Source organism: Laccaria bicolor, genomic scaffold (assembly GCF_000143565.1).
Source record: "Laccaria bicolor S238N-H82 LACBIscaffold_9 genomic scaffold, whole genome shotgun sequence".
Taxonomy (NCBI): domain Eukaryota; kingdom Fungi; phylum Basidiomycota; class Agaricomycetes; order Agaricales; family Hydnangiaceae; genus Laccaria; species Laccaria bicolor.
Window position 1 is genome coordinate 1,049,751 of NW_001889880.1, and position 18,374 is coordinate 1,068,124.

Sequence of the window (18,374 nt, forward strand, 5' to 3'; positions counted from 1 at the left end):
AACTGAGTTTCATTAGGTGATCCGATGGGGTGAATGAAATTAATGAGTGCGGCATAGAGATTGCCCCTGACGAGCTCAAGATGGTTGTTGTTTAAAATTCCTTGAAGAACATTTCGCAGGATGTTGTACAGTCGCTCTGCTGGCAGGGAGCCCGATTCGGTGTCACCTCCCGCAGACTGAAGGATGATATGTTGTTGTCGGTCTTCGCGTAGTTTGGTTATCAGGGAGAGAACCGTTTCAGAAAGCAAGACGGCTGTCGATACTTCGATATTGAGTGAGCGGATCGCAGCAGGGAGGACATGCAGCAAATCGAAGAGCATGTTCTCTCTATGGTCATGAGGCAATCGATCAAAGCACTTCGTCAGAGCCAGGTCAAGCAATCGTCTCCAGGCTTCAAACCCGCTGACGAGGGAATGTGATATCTTCCTGCGATGGTTCTCCACAGCGCAACTTTCCAAGATGTATGTCGTTTCCCTAGACAGCTGATCACCATGAGCAGCAGTGACAATGCTGCCTTGAGCATGTAGTGCACGCTTTGCAGCCGCCAATAGTTGTAGCAGAGCGATCCGGTCTACGATCTCACACCCAGCTGCGTCTTTTCGAACGCATGCTTGAAGATTAAATTGCGCCAAGAATTGAAGGGTGACAGGCTCGACAGAGAGGCTGTCAGACTACTCGAACGTCAGAGACTGAAAAAAATCAATGATGCGCATCTGTGACTGCCCAACCTCATGGAAGGTGGGGAAGTCATATTCCTCCTCGTATTCGAAATCTGTACCAAACAGTATTTCCAAGATTTCCAAAACTCCCTTGAGGTGGTTTCTGCTCGTCAAGACATGTAGCTCCAGGGCCACCAGGTCGAATATGAAGGAACGCAGGCGAATGAACGAGCTCAATGAGGTCACTGTAGTAATGATTCTCGACCCGTCACCATAGATGGCCTGTATAGGAGGCTCTTGTAGCGTCAAAGTCGCTTGTGAAGGTACACGCGCTAATTGCCGGGCAAAGAAGTCTTCTCGCGTACGCAGACATCGCATGGTGGACGTTGATGTTCGAGGGTGGACACACAGCTGATAGACGACGTGGTAACAACGCTCCGCCAACGCAGGGAGACTCTTGAATAAGGGTTCAACCTGAGCGCTTTCTTGATCCCGTTCTTTCCGCTTAGCCTTCGACCTAGGAACCCCAGCATTGACAAGATCAAGTAAAACATGGATGCTCGTCCGCTGCGCCCCAAGAGCATGTGGGTCTTGAATCTGATACTCGCCATTTACGCTGCCAAAGAGCAGGAAGTGAGCAATATTCGGGTATGGTCGATGGGATGCTGTGTCTTGGATTAACAAGTCAAGGGCTGCAAGTCTGGTAGCTTGTTTGAGTGCGTCCGAGATTTCACTGTTATCAGGAGCTCCAGCACCGGTGATTTGTTCAGTAATTGCTTCAGCCTCCAAGACGTCTTCCATCGACTCGCTACCAATCACATCCATGAAGCCTCCAAGTATCCTATCTGAATCGCCGCTCCTTTCAACAAGGGCTACCAAGTTGGAGAAGAATGTGGAAGTCGAGAGGATAGTGATGATTTTAATGGACAGCAGAACGACTTCCGAGTATGTAGCGAATGTCATATAGGCAGCCAGGGCGGGGGCATATTGCGGCCCAAAAGAAAGTGCTTGATCGAAACGAGTGAAAGATGACCGAGAATTAACTTGGCCAACAAAAGTGGCGCTGTTGTTGAAGTCAGACAAAAGAGGTATTAGAACATCTAGGAAAATGTCTTGAATCTCCAGGACGCGGTGAACAATCCTCAGCACTCGGATCATAGTTGTCAGGAAGAAAGGTTCTTCGTTGGGAACGTCTTTCTCAAAGCCACCAATGCCCTCGATTATGTAGGTCAGAAGGCTACTTTGGAGGGGCGAGTTGGTCAAGAGGCGTTTCATAATGTCATAACCAGGATGAATGAGCAAGGGTACAAGTGATTCTCCTTTAATAGGAACATCTTCAGGAGCAGTTACCAACGACTCAAGGTTGAAACTTGCAAGCGCTCTTTCAATGTAGCATAAACAGAGGTCATTCGTCTTCCACCTGTCAGAAGGCTGGGCGTATTCGCGGTTCGGAATATTGGCGAAGACTGTGTCGATGACAAAAGAAGTAAAGGGTCCAAGGCCTGGGATGCGGTACGGTTGTCCCAGCGATTCCGGGATTGTATTAGAGGGCTCCAAGCCTGCCGCCCGATCGCTCAACGGCATGCGCTTGGATGTGTGAATGGCAGTGCTGAGAAGTTTGAGGAAAGGGATAGTGGCAGGGTATAACCTATGCACAGACTCGATTTGTTCAAGCTCAAGCTCCACTCCTTTGCTGGTTGCCAGCGCCATGCTAAATCCACTAGTTGAACCAGCTCTGACGTTGATGACTTCAAGACGCTCCATTAATGTCCAAACTGCCTTGCAGATTTCAACGCCGGGGGCACCGGCGCCAGGCTCACAGAATGCACTGAGGGTCTCAAACAAAGCGCCCTTGAGTTCCAGAGGGATGCCAAGAGGAATAAGCGAGATTAACGTTGGAATGGCACGGAAATGAGCATGTCCGGATATCGCTGTTCGCACGGCAACCGAGTATGTCACTACCGTCGATAGAAGCCGGAGGAATGACTGGGAGAGAAGCACATCCTTGGGACCAATCGTGACCTGTTGAGCAGCCGGCGGAGGGGCGGCGTAGTTTTGCAACGAGCCGAAGGACTGAGAGATTCCAAGGGGCTGTGGTTGAGCTTGTCCTCGTGGATTTGAAGCACTAGCTGCCCAAGATTCGAGAAGAGAAAAAATAACAGTCCATGAAACAGATGGCCCTGTAGACGAAGATGACCCCATTCTCCCTGGGAGGATCTCCCCACCTCGCGCCAAAAAGTTGTACGCGAGCTCGCTGCATTGTTGACCTTTCGCCAGTCCACTTAACATATCATACAATGCAGCCAACATTGTGAGATCTTGTACGGACGTTGACCATATCGCCCATTGAGGAAAGCAGGAAGACGACCACTCGTTGACTCAACGTATTCAAGATATGTGACACGATGCGAGTCAGACGAAGGACCCGCACCCCAAAATTGGAGAGCCCGTTCAGCAGGCAGCGCTGCGTACAGTAAACCAATGAAAGAGTACAACATAGCGATGTCTTGCCGTGGGGTAGCGCTGGCTTTGTCTGCTTCTGGGGCAAGGCTTGACCCAAACCGAGATGGAACGCGATTGCGTTCAGTCCTCGCACTCGCGAGTACAAGGTCTTCCTGCCTTTGTTTAATCTTGCGGAGCTCTGACGATGCGTGCGTGATCAGAGAACGGACCAACGTCTCGAATGTGGATACGACAGTGACTTTGAAGTCGTCTGGGGGTGTCTCCCGTTGCTCTTGCTCGGCAGGAGGATAATTGACTAAAGAGGCTGCGGGCACGCTGCCATGCTTACGTTGCAGATGTACCACCGCGTATGCAAGATAGCCGAAAGCATCTCCCTGGACCGCATTCCACACCTGTGTCTCCAGTTCCTCGGTTGTGAACCCAGTTCGGTGCTCTAAACTTGCATCGTTGTGTCTTGTCTCTGTCAAAAACATCGTCCACTTGAGAAGAAGGGTTGCCTTGAGACCTGGTTCCTTCCAACTTGTAGATGGTGCGAATTTTTTGGCCATATACACCAAAAGCGAATTGTCCGTGGCCAACATTTGTCGAGATGACCCTACACGACTCGACGGGTCAAAAGGGTCGAACGCAAGAAAGATAGCAGTAAGGATGTAGTAGAGTAAGGGATGAGTGGGGTTGGTAGAAAGCAGGTCCACAAGGTGCTTAATTTCTTCCACGGAAAGAAATCCCAAGCGGGAAATGGAACATAGAGAAGTGGCGAGGTAGCGCCTTTCATAGTTGAGAGATTCGTAGCGCGAATTTAGGGCATCGTATCCAAGCTGAGGGTTCCCTTGAAGGTAGTTTGCATTGCAGGTCACAGAGGAGGACTGTGTGAGCTCACCTTGATCCGAGGGTGCAATGGTATTACTCCCAGCGCTCCTCCTCGCAATATCAGCTCTACCAATGAGGACGTCTAGCTTTTCAATCTCCTTGACGAGTCCGGGAGCCACAGCAGACTCCCCGCTACCCGACCCACTATCACCCAGCAAATCTCGGGTAAATTTCGCCAAACGCGTGTATGTTGGGAGGACTTCGGCTCCTTCAGCAACTTCTGCGGCGTCGAGCAAGTAACGCAATGAATCAACGAGATGTCGCCGGTATAGGTGAAAGTCCGCAACCGTGTTTTCCATGCAATTCACAGGCGCCAAATTTGGATTCCTCAACATGACATCGTGCAGTAGGCTGGCAACGTAACGTTCCGAACAGTCGAGTTGCTGCGACAGAAAAATGACTTGTCGAGCGAAGTCAGAGTTAACGGCGACGGATTTGCCATTGATGGTGATCTTTCCTAGAACAAGGACATTAGTAGCTTCACGGAATCAAGTTACTGCATCACTTACCAGACTCCACTTCCCGTTGTTCCTGTGGGTTGCGTGGCCCGACGTCAAGCAATTTGAGCAGACGCGGTTTTTGAATCATTAACTGTTCGAAAAGTTCTTGTTCGTCATGTTCGGGCTCTGAGGTTGTCAGAGCCCGTATGAGAACTTCGCGAAGCCAAGATATCGAATTCATGGTCGTAAAGTTATGAGCCGCAGGCGTCTGGATAAAGGACGCGACAGGCAAGCGACTTGCGGCTTGCGCGAATCTCAGTGAGGTTGAAGGAAACTCACGCGTTGAGGCACGTGTACTTACACCTCTATTTGTAACAACCACAAATAGAGAACCACACCAGCTACAGGATATGAGATGAACAAGAGCGCAAATTATATACAAAGGTAGATAGCGAAGTAACAGTAAATGGTATGTACATTTTGTCGACTGTATGGAGGTAAGTAGCAAGTGAGTAGATTGATATTATGATAACAAAGTCAATATATGTGACAAGAATAATGATAGTAAAGAATGGGGTGCAGGTACGTGACGCGTCGAGACCACGGGCAACATGAGGCCTACAGCCCCTTGGCGGCTTTATATTCCTTGACGATGACTGGGGCGTCCGAAGCGAGAGAGAGCTCAGGCTCCCATGTCGCGTCTGACTTCGGATACCCCAACCAGAAAACGTGGAATTCCAGTCCGTTGGGACCTTTTCGATGTCCTCCAAGCCGGTCGACTTCGTATCGTTTTTCAACAACCAACTTCTGATCCGCACGGATACGAGAAACCCGACGAGCAGAGTCCGACCACGCTTTAGGCACGACGGATGGCATAGGTACATAATCCTCGGATGGCGAGAAGTTGCGGCGAATCTCAGTACGTCTCCCTTTCAGGTGAGGGTGGGCGAGGCGACAATACTTGTCTACCTCACAAAGTGTGTGTTCAACATCCGCCACATCCATAGGAAGTTTTTTGGGCCCCAAGCGGGAAAAGTTGATTCCCAGCCGCTCGAAATGCTGATCTTGAGTCTCCACAAGCCACCTTATCACGTCGACTTCGATATCAGATTCAGGACCTTTTGCTCGCGCGATGGTCTTGCCGAACATCTTGGAAAGGCCAGAGGATGAACCCGGTCCAGAGATAACAAAATCATTCGCGTTGAAATTGAGGACCTTGGTATACGACAGGTTGAGCATCAGTTGATAGGTCGTGAAATCACCCATGCTCGGGAATGAGATTATGTACTCGTAAACGTCGGCGAGAGTAGGAGCGTTCAAAAGCCTAAAAGCCAGTTGATTTTCCATGAACACTTCGAGAAGGCAAAGATGATTCATGTAATTATCTGTATACCCGAAATGCGGTGCTGGTTTGATAAAAGCGCCCGTGTACAGAGTCATGCCATTAGATTTTGCCTTCGCCAACACGTGGTTATACCTCTGTCTGTCGTAGGTTGCCCAAGTGAGTGGCCCCAACTTCTGGTTCAGCAGTTCCCAAGTCTCAATCTTGGTAAAGGAATTGAATAGCAGAACGCGAAACACGATCTCAGTCGGATCCTGTGGGCCTTTTTCGATCACTTCGCGGATCATGTATTGACAAAGTTTGTCAAGCACGCGGTAGGTATTACAGAAGTAATATTTCTGCAAGATGGGGTCGTCTGTCCACCTTGGCAAGCCAAACTACGCATTAGTAGTCATAAAGCAATGACGATGACGGAACATACGGTGCGGATTGTCCAGCTCGGCGCCTATCATCGATATTCTTCCGTTCGGCCGCGAAACGCCAGAAAGTGTCAAATGCGACCGTGGGTTTGAGTTGTTTTCCATTTACGGTAATGGTGTCCGGGAGCGTTGAGTAAACAGGGACGAGACTTTTTGAGGACGACTCCGATGGCTTCCTGACAGGAACTCTCGCAGCAGCCTGCACTGTCGGCCCTAAAAAATGATCGTTATTGAGGCTGTGAGACGAAATATTCTCCATTCCAACAGCGTCCGAGTGAGCGGAACCCGTCGACGAAGATTCACGAGAGATACGAATCGCGTTGCGCAACGACTTTCGATTTATGGGGAAAGTAGACGCGCTGATGGAAGCCACGGTCACTTCATTTCCGGTACGGATTGCGGGCATGGTCGATTTTGCGTGTTCTAAAAAAGGCTTAAACATCAGGGAACGCACGTTTCGCAGACATGAGAAGCTTACCTGGTGAAAGACGCTACCTGGTCAATATACTGTGGGTCAACGGCACTTGGAAAACACCCACGCAGTGACGTTGACAGAAGATGGGAAATAATGGTGGTTGGACTTTGAGACAGACCACGTTTCCCACGTTTCGCTCCTTTCGTTTCATTCGCCGCCGGCAAAGGAAATATGTACTGCAAGCAGACTACAAGGGATCAAAAAGTGCGTCAGTGTAAAAAGCCTTAAACCTCGTTAGCGCAACTTCACGGTCCCTGTCGATCGTCTACACACAACGTGGTTCTTACTCGTAAAAGAACACGATGCAGTCGATCGCTAATCGTGATAATCACAATTTCTTGATTTGTATGGTATGTTGGTATCGATAATGTTCATTTGGATACAGTGAAAAGCTTGTACCCAGATCAAAGATGAAGTGGTGAAGACTTGGAGTGGATTGTGATGCTGACAATTTTAGGTCGCTCACGCTTGAGTCAAGTCAAAGTTTAAAAGCTTGACATTGAAGTCATTTAGGCCTTGATCATAAGCAATTAACTGGGCAAACTGACACCACGTCGACGGGCACGAGCAGCGCCAGCGAGGTTTTCCATGGTCATCCAAACCTGAGGATCAGCTGGCAAGAAGGGTAAAGTGTGGAGAAATTGCGTCATTTCTACCCCAGGGCAGATCCTGACCAACTTGAAATCTCCGGAACGGTTGTGTGGACGGAGGCAGACGTTGCAAGGTACGTAGAAAAATTTCCTGAGAACTGCAAAGCATAACCAGAGATAATGAATGTGTTTCGGCCACCCTGTGGCTCCTGGTAGTGAACAATATCTAGGCTTGCGTGAAAAGATTTTGAATGGAAAAGTTGTTCAATTAGAGAAAATTTGATCCGAAGCTCGCAATCAACGAGAATCAAGGAGTATGATATGCGACAAGATGGACCGAGGTTCTCTGATCTTCCGACTGAGTGATTGAGATAATCAGATTCATCCAAGACAGGACATATTCCGGGGGAAAAGCTCCATTCGGGATCGCGGTACCGATAACTATCTAAATCCTGGCAGGTAGAGGCAAGTAGTTGCAAGTCCGTTTTGAGATGATTTGAAATATGGATGTGGCACGTTTCATCTGAGCCTCTGAGAGTCAGGATTGCTACCTGGTGAGAGAAGGTAATGTCGGGCGTAGGATAATCGATAGCAAGGGGCTAATCTGTTGTGTCAGGTCCATCTGCGCGAGTACATCTTTTGTGTTGAACAAGGTGCGTGCAACGGGAGCTCGATCCGAGCCAGAGCAATAGCATTGAAAGGTAACAGGAACAAACAATAACCTTCATGGCTACAACGACGGAAATTATTGGCGATGCAAATCAACTGTTAGCAGCGCACTCGAATTTAATTCAACGTCTAAGGACAACTCAACAGGCCCACCGTCGTCAACTTCACTCTCTTCATTCACCCCCTCATGATCTGCTAAGGTTACCGAATATACCTTCACCTCAACCCTCACCTCCCCCACATGATCAGTCACCACCACTATCTCCAAAACCTCAACAACAACCGAGGTCTGACCTTCCACCGGCGAAGAAGGCCCGTGTGGCCCGATATCGTAATTATGTCCCAGAAGAGGAGACCATTCGGAATGATTATTCCCAGCGTTATGTCGACGGCGGGGAATGGCCTCAGAATTGGGTTCTGGGAGCTGAACCTGAACATAGATTCGAGGAGTAAGCTTCACGTACTATTGCATTTTCGACGCGAGTATCAACCAGCCAACCCAGATATCCAAAGCAACAGCGTCTATTGAATCTCAAGAAGGCGTCTGTAACAACCCACTCATTACCGCCAACATATATACCCTACTCCCAATTAACATCTCTTCAACCGAGTAAATTCGATGTTATTCTTTTGGACCCGCCATTTTCTTCCACCTTTACCTGGGACCATCTTCAGGAAATACCCATTCCAACTCTTGCTGCGGACCCTAGTTTTGTTTTTCTTTGGGTTGGAAGTGGTGCGGGGGAAGGTCTCGAAAGGGGAAGGGAGGTTTTGGCAAAGTGGGGTTACCGACGGTGTGAGGACGTAGTTTGGGTCAAGACAAATAAAGCGACAAATCATGGACCTGGAGTTAGTGCTTTCCACGCTATCTTTTTACAACTTGGATTGAGCCAGCGTTGCAGACAGACCCACCGACCACCTCATTGCTAACGCGGACAAACCAACACTGTCTCATTGGTATCCGAGGCACAGTTCGTCGGTCGACCGACAGTTGGTTTGTTCACTGTAATGTCGGTAGGTTGACGGTACTTCTCTGGTCATCAAATACCAACAATTGTTTCAGACACCGATGTCATTATCTGGGAAGGGGACCCCACAGACCCAACGAGAAAACCTCCAGAAATGTACACGCTCATCGAGAATTTTTGTCTAGGTCTTCGCCGCCTCGAAGTTTTTGGTCGTCCGTCTTCCTTACGAAGAGGATGGGTTACCATCCTCAGTCTAGGGCAAGAAGAAGCTCTTCACACGACAGAAGATGGTGTAGTATACGTCGAGGGTGAAGAAGGCGGTCGTGCTGGTGTATGGGTTCAGGAAACGTGGGAGGAGGGGATCAGAGAACTATCGGGCGGAGGAAAGCCTGTTGTTCCCATGACCGCGGAGATAGATGCTCTGAGACCAAAGTCTCCGTTTAGGCCTGGTCAAAACACCAACGCTGGGCCTGGTGGTGCTGGGAGTAATCCTGGTGGTGGAGGAATGGCAGGCGCGAATCGATTCGCGACAGCGAATAATATGAACAACCGGAGTGGGTTCCTTAACTCGGGCGGACAAAACCAGATGATGGGTGGCCAAAATCAGTTGGTGATGGCGCCTATGATGGGTATGGGCGTCCACCAGCTCGGTGGTGTGGACGACATGATGGGGAACTGGAATCCCATGATGGGCGTTGCTGGGATGGGTGGTCCTGGGATGGGTGTTGGATTGGGCATGAACATGATGGGTATGGGTGGTGGCTTTGGTCAACCAGTCTTCAACGGCGGGTGGGGCGATCCCAGTCAGGCTGCATATGGCCTCGACGCCGCGTGGGACGGCGATGGCATGATGGCGATGAATGTCCAGGGAATGATGAATGGCATGAATCCCATGGGCCCTATGGGCATGGGATGGGGACCCTTCGACGGGTATTGAATTTTACATATATTATGTAAGCTAGCTTTTCCGACCTTGCAACTTTGAGCAATTCTTCAATTTCTTGCACAAACGATCAATGGGAAAGAAGGCTGCGAAATCTACAAAAAAGTTCGCCACGAGCGGCCAATTGAAGAAGACGATAGAGGCCCGGCGCAAACACCAGCAGATCCGTCGAAAAGTTGAAGGTCGGAAAGGGCAGAAGAGTGGAAAGTCCAAGACACATTCAGAAGCCCGTGAAGAAGACGGTGACCAGGATGTCGAGAACGAACCAACAATAAAAAGGTGGACCCCTCGTTCCCTTTTTTTTGGTGTGCTGATGACATTGGAAGCGTGAAGCGACTGACCGTCGATGACTTCCTTAGCGGGAACTTTATGCAAGGCAGCGACGACGACGACGCTGAGGATCTGGAGGTGCGTCGTCTTGGTCTTGACCTTTAGCCGTCTGATTGTCAGCAGGATATAGGCAGCGACAAGGAGTCGGCGGACGACGACGACGGTATGGACTCGGACGATGGTTCCTTCGCCTCTGTGGATGACCTGGAAAGTAAAAAATATAGCCAACCATGTGTCCTTCGCACAACTCACTTTTACTCTTAGCGGAGGGAGAGCTCCATCTTCACGAGCTATCAAAACTCGCTGAAAAGGATCCAGAGTTCTTCAAATACCTTCAGGAGAACGACCAGGAGCTCCTCCAATTCAAGCCCGATGCGCCTATTGACGCGGCCGCTTCGGATGATGAGGAGATGGAGAACGCTGAAGATGTCGTTATGGAGGACGACCGGCTTCCTGTCTTGACGAAGGCTCATTTGCAGAGGTGGCAAAAAGCTCTTTTGGAGGTATGTTTGGTCACTTGAATGCAGATTTTAACCCATGATGTCGATATTCTTTCTAGCAACGATCTCTTCGAGCTCTGAGAAAATTGTTGATTGCTTTCCGGTCGGCTGCCCACATGAACGAGGAAGGCCAAGTGTTGGCTTGGAGTATTGACAGCTCCTCTGGTATGTACCTTATTATTGTTTTGTGTGGATGAATTCCTAAACGCCCGCCGTTTTAGTGTATAATAAACTCGTGACCACCGCGCTGATGTATACACCAGTCGTACTGGAACACCATATTCCGTATAAAACTCTCGCCAACGGGAAATTGTGCGCCTATTCGCTTGTTTCATCATTTACCAGCCCTTGACATACAACATTACAGCAAACAGCCAACACAAACTCAAAAATTCAAAACTTTGCAAAAGCTTGTGCTTTCATACTTGAACAATATCATCCATATATTATTACAGCTCACCGATAATGAAATGCTACGATTGGCATTATCTGGGAGCGCTAAGCTCATTCCTTACATTATGTCAAGCCGCAAAGCCGTTAAACAGTATCTCAAAGTGCGTCGCTTATCTGGAATTTCTTCAAGAGTCGCTCTTTCTCATTCATTTTTAGAAATGTTTGGAGCTGTGGTCAACTGGAGACGATAGTGTTCAGATAGCTGCATTTTTGTCTATCCAGAAGCTTGCCTCTTCGACAGATGAATCCGTAATGGACATTATTCTCAAAGTATGGTCTTTCATTGTTTATCATGCGATCTTGTGGCTCTAACTCACCCTCAGAGCACGTACCTCGCCTTGATGCGGTCCTCCAAGTCAACCAACGCGCACACCCTCCCTTTGATCAACCTAATGAAAAATTCGGCTTCTGAACTGTTCTGCGTCGACCACTCAACTGCTTACCAACACGCATTCGGCTACATTCGTCAACTTGCCATTCACTTACGAAATAGCATGAAAATCAAGACCAAGGTGAGCAATTGTCCCTCTAATGTGCAATATTACATAACCTGCTCTTCTGTGGCTAGGAAGCGTACAAGCAGGTGTACAACTGGCAATATGTTCATTGTATTGACTTCTGGTGCATTGTTCTGGGAAGAGCTTGTGACGCTCAAACAGAAGCACAAACTAGCAAACAGAGCGCGCTCCGGCCCTTGATTTATCCACTCATTCAAGTCTGCCTTGGGTCTATAAAGTACATGGTGCTTTGATACCCGCCCAGTTGCTTGCTGATAAAATATACAGGCTGGTCCCCAACAGCCGCTCATATCCTTTCCATCTCCAAATTATTCGATCTCTTTTGCATCTCACTCGGCATACCCGAACCTATGTTCCCCTATCTCCATACCTCGTCCCAATCCTTACGTCGACTTTCCTGTCATCACGTCCAAAGTCAAGTACACTGCGGCCTCTTGACTTTGACGTTCAAATCCGTGTGCCTCATCAGTATATGAAGACTCGCGTGTATACCGAGGGATTAACGGAGGAGGCCGCATTCCTTTTGGCAGAATGGCTCTCCAGCGTGCCTGTTCATGGCAGCATCGCCTTTCCAGAGATTGTGATCCCTGTGGTTGTTGCATTGCGCAAGAGCGTTAAATCATCGGCCAAGGCAGGGACGAACAAGGATCAAAGTCTTGTCAAAGTCCTTCTGGAACGAATTGATGACAGTGTGAGATGGCTAGAGCAACGGAGAAAAGATGTCTCGTTCGCTCCTGGGAAATTGGATGTCGTGAAAGATTGGGAGAGATCTCTGGTATCCAAACTGGGCGATGCACCATTAAGCAAGTATGTCAAAGTGCAGACAAAAACACGAGAGAAACGTCGAAATTTGGTGGACAAGGTATGTGGCTGAAAGCATATGGTTCTGTGACATGGGAAATTCTGACTTAACCTAACTGGGTAGGCACGAGATGGGGAGGACGAAATACTGGAAGACTGAGATGCCTTTTTTTTTTTTTGTGGCACCATCTCGAGTTGAGATAAGATCGGAATTACGGTTCATGTCCATATATTACTGTCCACCATGTCGATCCGTGTATCGCATTCAGGATCTAGGGATTCATCTCAAGGCGACATGACGTCGATTTGATGGAACGTGCGCGTGAGCTTTGAGATTCAACATGAACATGAGGCCGTGAAATCTTTGATAGCCCAAGGACGATGATTAAAAAACATCAGGAAGCATGAAGATGGCAAATACCACAATCCTGAGGCAGCTGAATGCTACCATATTCCGAAGAATACTTTCCACCACGGCCTACCAATTCCCTGAGCACTCTTTTCAAAGCCTTCCACAAGGCGATCATAATGCAACGGCATCGAAGTGGGTTGTAGCATCTTCTTCGAAAGAGGATACTACAGAAATACCTAAATGAGGGAGACAGTCCAACATTAATGAATGTGAATAACGCACCCTTTTTTGCATCGCGTTATCCCTCAATGCACGCGTCGCGTTCACTGCTTGCGGAGTCAACTTGGGGTGTGTCGCCAGCGATTTCAAAAATGTTTGAAGCTGGAGATTTGGCCGAAAAGGATCTACGACCCATGTATCAGCAATTGCGATGAGTTTTTGGCCAAGTTTTCCTGATGCAGCCGCCATTCGATGAGTGGTAGCCGCCGGTGTTGACGACAAGTCCGTGCTGTAGGGATTATTTCGAAGTCCGACAAACCGTGTTACCCACAACAAACACCAGGAGCCAAACGTCGAGTAGGATTTTACCCCTTCTTCCTTCTCCGATCGTGATTTTATATCCTCTAGTGTGTACTTTTATATCTTCTAGTGTGTACAGCCTGCAATCGCGCACACACAAGCAATCTGATTAACACGTCTTGTTACACGCTACATTGCGATCTTGATCTTCAATGATGTGAAGACGGCTTTACCTACGCGTCCAGAGATGGCTTCAATCATTACTTTGCCGTTCACCTAGCGCGTTTCAAGGTCTTTCCAGTCTGCAACGACCCGTCTACCTTTAACTTCTCAGAGCCGCCGAATCGCAGATTCGTTTTCGAGAATGTCATACGATTCCTCGAATGGACAAGTCTCATGAAAATGCACTCAACGACCTCACTTTAATTTAGTTATTGTTCGATTCCGCCGGAGCTCGCATAACCTTACAGGATGAAATACCAGTTGGCCTCAGTTTACTTTGTCAAGTCAACCCTCCATCTATGGGTAATGGGCAAGTCGGGGCTCCACCGCGGGTCGATGAGGACGCCAGAACTTTTGGCGGCCGCAATCGTAACCGGGACGCTTAAACTCAACTGCACTCATCTCGCTATTCAAAACTTTGGTTTAATCACAGCAAATGAATGCAAGTTAGGCGCAATTAAATGACACACCCACGGATAAACGTTTACCTTTGCAGACTAATGAATAACGATTTGAAGTGCATGCGCTCAAGATCATGAAGTTAAATTCTACGTGCTGCTGGCAAGGACCCTTGAAGGCTTTCGAATTTTGGTCTAGAGAAACCGGTTGCCGATCCAGACAAAAGTAAGCTCAGGAGGCTATTGACAAGCTGTTGACGATTCTGATTTCAAAGTGGTAAGTTTGGTGTAGGACTAAGGATCTGGACGAATCGACATATTTTGAAGCTAACCCAGGCAAATAAATTCTTTCCGACGAGATTCTTTGGCAGGCGCAGACGCCATCGGTTGTGCATCTTGACCATGTTATTCTACTTTCAAAGTTGTGTCTTGATTAACGCTTACTGTATGTATGATAATTTTTCTGCCCACGATGAACCGGTTGAGCTTGACTACGGGATGAGATAAGGCCATTGGGACAAGGAGGTCGAAGAACTAATTTCTAAGTTACGACTTACTATTGAATTCCATCCTGGCATTGATATTTCTCTCGTTCGATGACTTTCAGACTGGATCAAGAATTACGACGGACAGCATCCTCCGCGATAACCAGAATCAAGCATGACATAGGCTCTTCGTTTATCTGTTCGCCTACCTTCGAGGTTTTGAAAGTTGAATGTTGAGCGCTAATTAGAAAACTGATACACAGCCATCAGGCACGCCCGCTGAAGACGCCCAAATCGGTGCTTTTCGTGTTTTCTTGACCTGTTCTCAACTTGAATCTTGTTCTGCACCATGGGCTGCTGTGGTGAACCTAACGACGGCAACCCCCCGACTAACCATGGCATTCCTGCCTATAATGCTGGAACTATTACCAGCCAGCCGACTGGGCAACCGATGATGGGGCAAACCCAAGCCTTTCAGCAACCCCTTCTCGCGTCACCGCCAGCGGTACACTCCACCGGCAATGGAATGCAGCAAGGCACGCCCTGGGGCCAGTCTGCTTCACCGCCGCCTATGAATCAGTTTGGGGGGTACGGAGGTTCCCCCTCTCCGCCCCTTCCAACGTCGACACCATTGAATGGTTCTGTGTTCAATGGTTCCAGCGGCTTTTCGTCTAACGAGCCCTTGATACGACCACCGTCGGCCGCGCAGTCGTCTCTTACTCCGCCAATGCCAAATAATCAGCTGAACACAACCACTGTTGCCGACGAAGGAAAGATGTCAGTCTCAATCGATTTTGGTTGGTGCCATATTATTTTTACGTGACTGGCGCTCATACGGTATAGGTACTACGTTCTCGGGTGTCGTAAGTGCTATTGGAAACGGATGTGGATTCAGACTAAAGGTTTCTTCAGGCCTATGGATCATCACGTATCGCTGGAGGCCAGGTCCAGCAGATATTGAATTGGCCTGGTTCATTCGAGACTTTCCGAAAGGTTATGACACCTACCTGCTTCTGCGATTCTTCTCTGACAGATAGTTAGATCCCAACCTGCTTGTTGTATGATGAGCATGGACGGGTACTTGCTTGGGGTTTGGAAGCTAAAAACGCGAGCCCAATGGCCGGGACGACGCGTTGTGAATGGTTCAAATTGTTTTTAGAACCCAACGCGCTTCGCGATGAATCTGCTATTGATCCGCGCCTGCCCACTCTGCCGGCAAGTGAACGCTTGACCCACGACCCTCTGCTCGTTGCTGAGCTTCTTTTTAGCCAGGGAAAAAGGCGATTGACCTAATCATCGACTTCCTCAGCTGCTTATGGGAATACGCAAAGGACCAAATTACAAGGGATATTGGAGCCGTCGCTGACCTCAGTACGCCCTTTTGCTTCGTTAAGGGTAATTTATTGATTCTGACTAACTTCCTAATAATAGACTCTGCCGATGTCTGGTTGACCGTCCCTGCTGCGTGGGACGCACGCGGATGCGACATCATGCGAGAAGCTGCTATCTCGGCTGGCCTCGTTCAGAGCTCTAGGGCTGGCGATAACCAATGGAAAGACCGATTGAGGATAATCACCGAGCCGGAGGCCGCAGCTGTCCATTGCGCCCACTTGTCCAACCTCCATCATCTCAAACCCTCTCAAAATTTCATTGTATGCGATGCAGGTGGTGGCACTGTCGATCTTGCGGTTTATAAAGTGCGTCCCTGCAAAATAATTGCCTTGCCTTCCCGACCTTTTCCCTAGATAATCGGGCAAATGGCCAACCTTGAGATTGCGGAGATGTGTGCGAGATCAGGCGCCAATTGCGGTAGCTTATTCCTTGACCTTCGTTTCCGGGAACTTGTCAAGGTAAGATCCGATTTTTATTTGTGCCATTCTTGGTTTGCCAACCCGTTTACTAGACTCTTCTGGCCGATCATCCTGCCCATCTCGATCCAGCATCCCTGGCTTATTTCAGTCAGTGAGCTTAATTCCATTGTGTATCCCCTTCCTCACCTTGCGTAAAGTGCATTCCTTCAGCGAAACCGACAAGTTGAATTATTCTGGTATCGAAGATGATGGTCTGTTCTCTATTCAATGTCGCTGTGCGGCGAATCACGAAATTCATAGATAATATGTTCCACTTCACCTGTTTCAATGTCGAGGACCCTCACGACCCTTCGGTCGGGCTAATTAACGGGCAGTTATCCATTCCAGGGAATCTATTACGCAGGGAGGTTTTCGATCCCGTTGTGAACGAGGTACGTTATTTGAGTTCACTTAAACCCTTTTCTTCACAAAGTTACGGTTGCGAACCTTGTCAGGTCTTACAACTCCTTGAGGAACAAGTTGCAAGAGTGGATCAAGTAATCCATGCACTACTTCTTGTGGGAGGTTTTGCCGGATGTGAATATCTAAAGCAACGAGTAGAGGTGCGTATCGTGACGCATCCTTCAGTTGTTCTAATTGTCGACTTTGTGATGTAGCAACAATTCTCGTCTCGCATTCGGGTTATTGCGCGACCTCCCGATTCGGATACCGCAACTTTGCGAGGTGCAGCACAATATGGGCTAGCTCGAAGGGCCCTTGTTTCTAGTGTTATCGCACCACGTTCCTATCTTATGAAGGTAAGCACCCACTGAGACACCGGTTTTCATTTTCTCTCACGATGCGTATTATTTGTCTTGAAAAGGTGAAGCTTCCTGCTGAGCAAGACGACTGGTTAAAACGGCCAGCGTACATCAAAAACAATGCCGCGGGTGTCCCCATTTGTGACAACAGGTGCGCTATTTCGCTCTGCTTTCTTTTGCTCGCCTAACGAAGCCGCCGGCTCGCAGGTTGCAGTATCTTGTATCGAAAGGCGCAATTCTTCGAAAAGGGTGTGTCATTGAATCAATTCTTCACAGCATCGTCTAATAATCCGTGAATCTAGACAACGCTTGACAACCAAATTTTGGTACGTCACCATGAGAAGTTAAGGATTTCGCAAGGTATTATTAACAACCGATTCGTAGCAAATTCTCTCAATCGGCGCAAGGTACTTGGCTCGCATCGCCGTTTAATTGAATGATGTTCTGACGGGTAACAGATTCAGCCTTCGTTGCAGTGCTCTATACAAGCGATGCTGAGAAGATGATGCGCTACACAGACGAGGGGGAGACATTCGAGCTATGCAAATGGACTGTGGATTTGTCTTCGCTTCCGACTTTCCGCCAAAACGCTGCAATGCCCCAAATGGGTGGCTTTTACACCGGTATGATCTTGTGTTTTTCGAAGAATTAACCCACTTAGAGCATCTGTTAAGAATTCGAGCTGGGCCTGGAGCTTGATAGCGCCGAGGTTCGAGGCATCCTCTTGTACAACAATCAAGAATGGGGAAGGTTCGAGTCTCGTCTCCCTTCTCGTTTGATGAAACTCATATTCTCACGCAGAGTTACGTTCGACTTTTTGAGCTAGGAGATTGATTCCCAGTATCTCGATGGATTATACCCTCCGTCAGGTTTGGGTTATATTGTGCTGTTTTGTGTAGCCGTCACTTTGATTCTGGTGAACAATCTAGTCTTATGCTCAGCCTTTCGGAACTATTTCACATCCTCATGTACTTAGTGGGCGAGGCTTTCCTTTTGAAAATCATTCGAGTTTTATGCAGGACTGGGGGCTTCTGAGAATGCATATGGTGTGAGGATTGCGTTTTGGTCGGTGTTGAAAGATACATCAGTGATGGCGAAAAAAATGAGGTTGCAATTCTGAAATTTCGGCAGACGGGTAAGTGCATCTAATTGTGCCTCGGAGAAACGGTGATAAATTGTATAGGTGTTGATATGACGCACAAATTTCAAAGGAGGATGGTGATAGGGCCTCGTTGAGATGATCACGACCCTGTATGACAGGGAAAAGCCAATCTGGAATTGATCGCGACGGGCTTGGAATCCGAGATACGTTTCCCTGCTCTCCCTGTGTTTCCTCCCACTTCAGGC

The 18,374-nt window shown here is 48.4% G+C and overlaps 4 protein-coding genes across 4 annotated transcripts; 3 read left to right on the top strand and 1 right to left on the bottom strand.

Moving 5' to 3' along the window:
• Window positions 1-7,984: 7,984 nt before the first annotated feature.
• On the top strand, window positions 7,985-9,832 carry LACBIDRAFT_319029 (uncharacterized protein; the record flags this gene model as incomplete). The annotated part of the gene is made up of 4 exons (XM_001879747.1): window positions 7,985-8,376; window positions 8,431-8,776; window positions 8,830-8,941; window positions 8,991-9,832. The coding sequence occupies 4 exons, from the start codon at window positions 7,985-7,987 to the stop codon at window positions 9,830-9,832; spliced, it is 1,692 nt and encodes a 563-aa protein (XP_001879782.1).
• A 79-nt stretch (window positions 9,833-9,911) lies between these two features.
• On the top strand, window positions 9,912-12,513 carry LACBIDRAFT_249040 (uncharacterized protein; the record flags this gene model as incomplete). Its single annotated transcript, XM_001879748.1, has 10 exons — window positions 9,912-10,117; window positions 10,198-10,250; window positions 10,442-10,671; window positions 10,728-10,833; window positions 10,890-10,980; window positions 11,036-11,222; window positions 11,278-11,391; window positions 11,445-11,633; window positions 11,690-11,856; window positions 11,907-12,513. The coding sequence occupies 10 exons, from the start codon at window positions 9,912-9,914 to the stop codon at window positions 12,511-12,513; spliced, it is 1,950 nt and encodes a 649-aa protein (XP_001879783.1).
• Window positions 12,514-12,884: 371 nt separating this feature from the next.
• LACBIDRAFT_319031 (uncharacterized protein) lies at window positions 12,885-13,260 on the bottom strand (the record flags this gene model as incomplete). Its single annotated transcript, XM_001880001.1, has 2 exons — window positions 12,885-13,016; window positions 13,075-13,260. 2 exons carry the CDS (start codon window positions 13,258-13,260, stop codon window positions 12,885-12,887), a joined length of 318 nt encoding a protein of 105 aa, XP_001880036.1.
• Window positions 13,261-14,765: 1,505 nt separating this feature from the next.
• On the top strand, window positions 14,766-17,853 carry LACBIDRAFT_319032 (uncharacterized protein; the record flags this gene model as incomplete). Its single annotated transcript, XM_001879749.1, has 19 exons — window positions 14,766-15,213; window positions 15,260-15,279; window positions 15,329-15,409; window positions 15,458-15,672; window positions 15,726-15,787; window positions 15,848-16,113; window positions 16,162-16,266; window positions 16,320-16,378; window positions 16,438-16,478; window positions 16,528-16,658; window positions 16,722-16,829; window positions 16,884-17,024; window positions 17,090-17,178; window positions 17,235-17,276; window positions 17,330-17,353; window positions 17,412-17,434; window positions 17,486-17,650; window positions 17,702-17,777; window positions 17,829-17,853. The coding sequence occupies 19 exons, from the start codon at window positions 14,766-14,768 to the stop codon at window positions 17,851-17,853; spliced, it is 2,121 nt and encodes a 706-aa protein (XP_001879784.1).
• Between the last annotated feature and the right edge of the window lie 521 nt (window positions 17,854-18,374).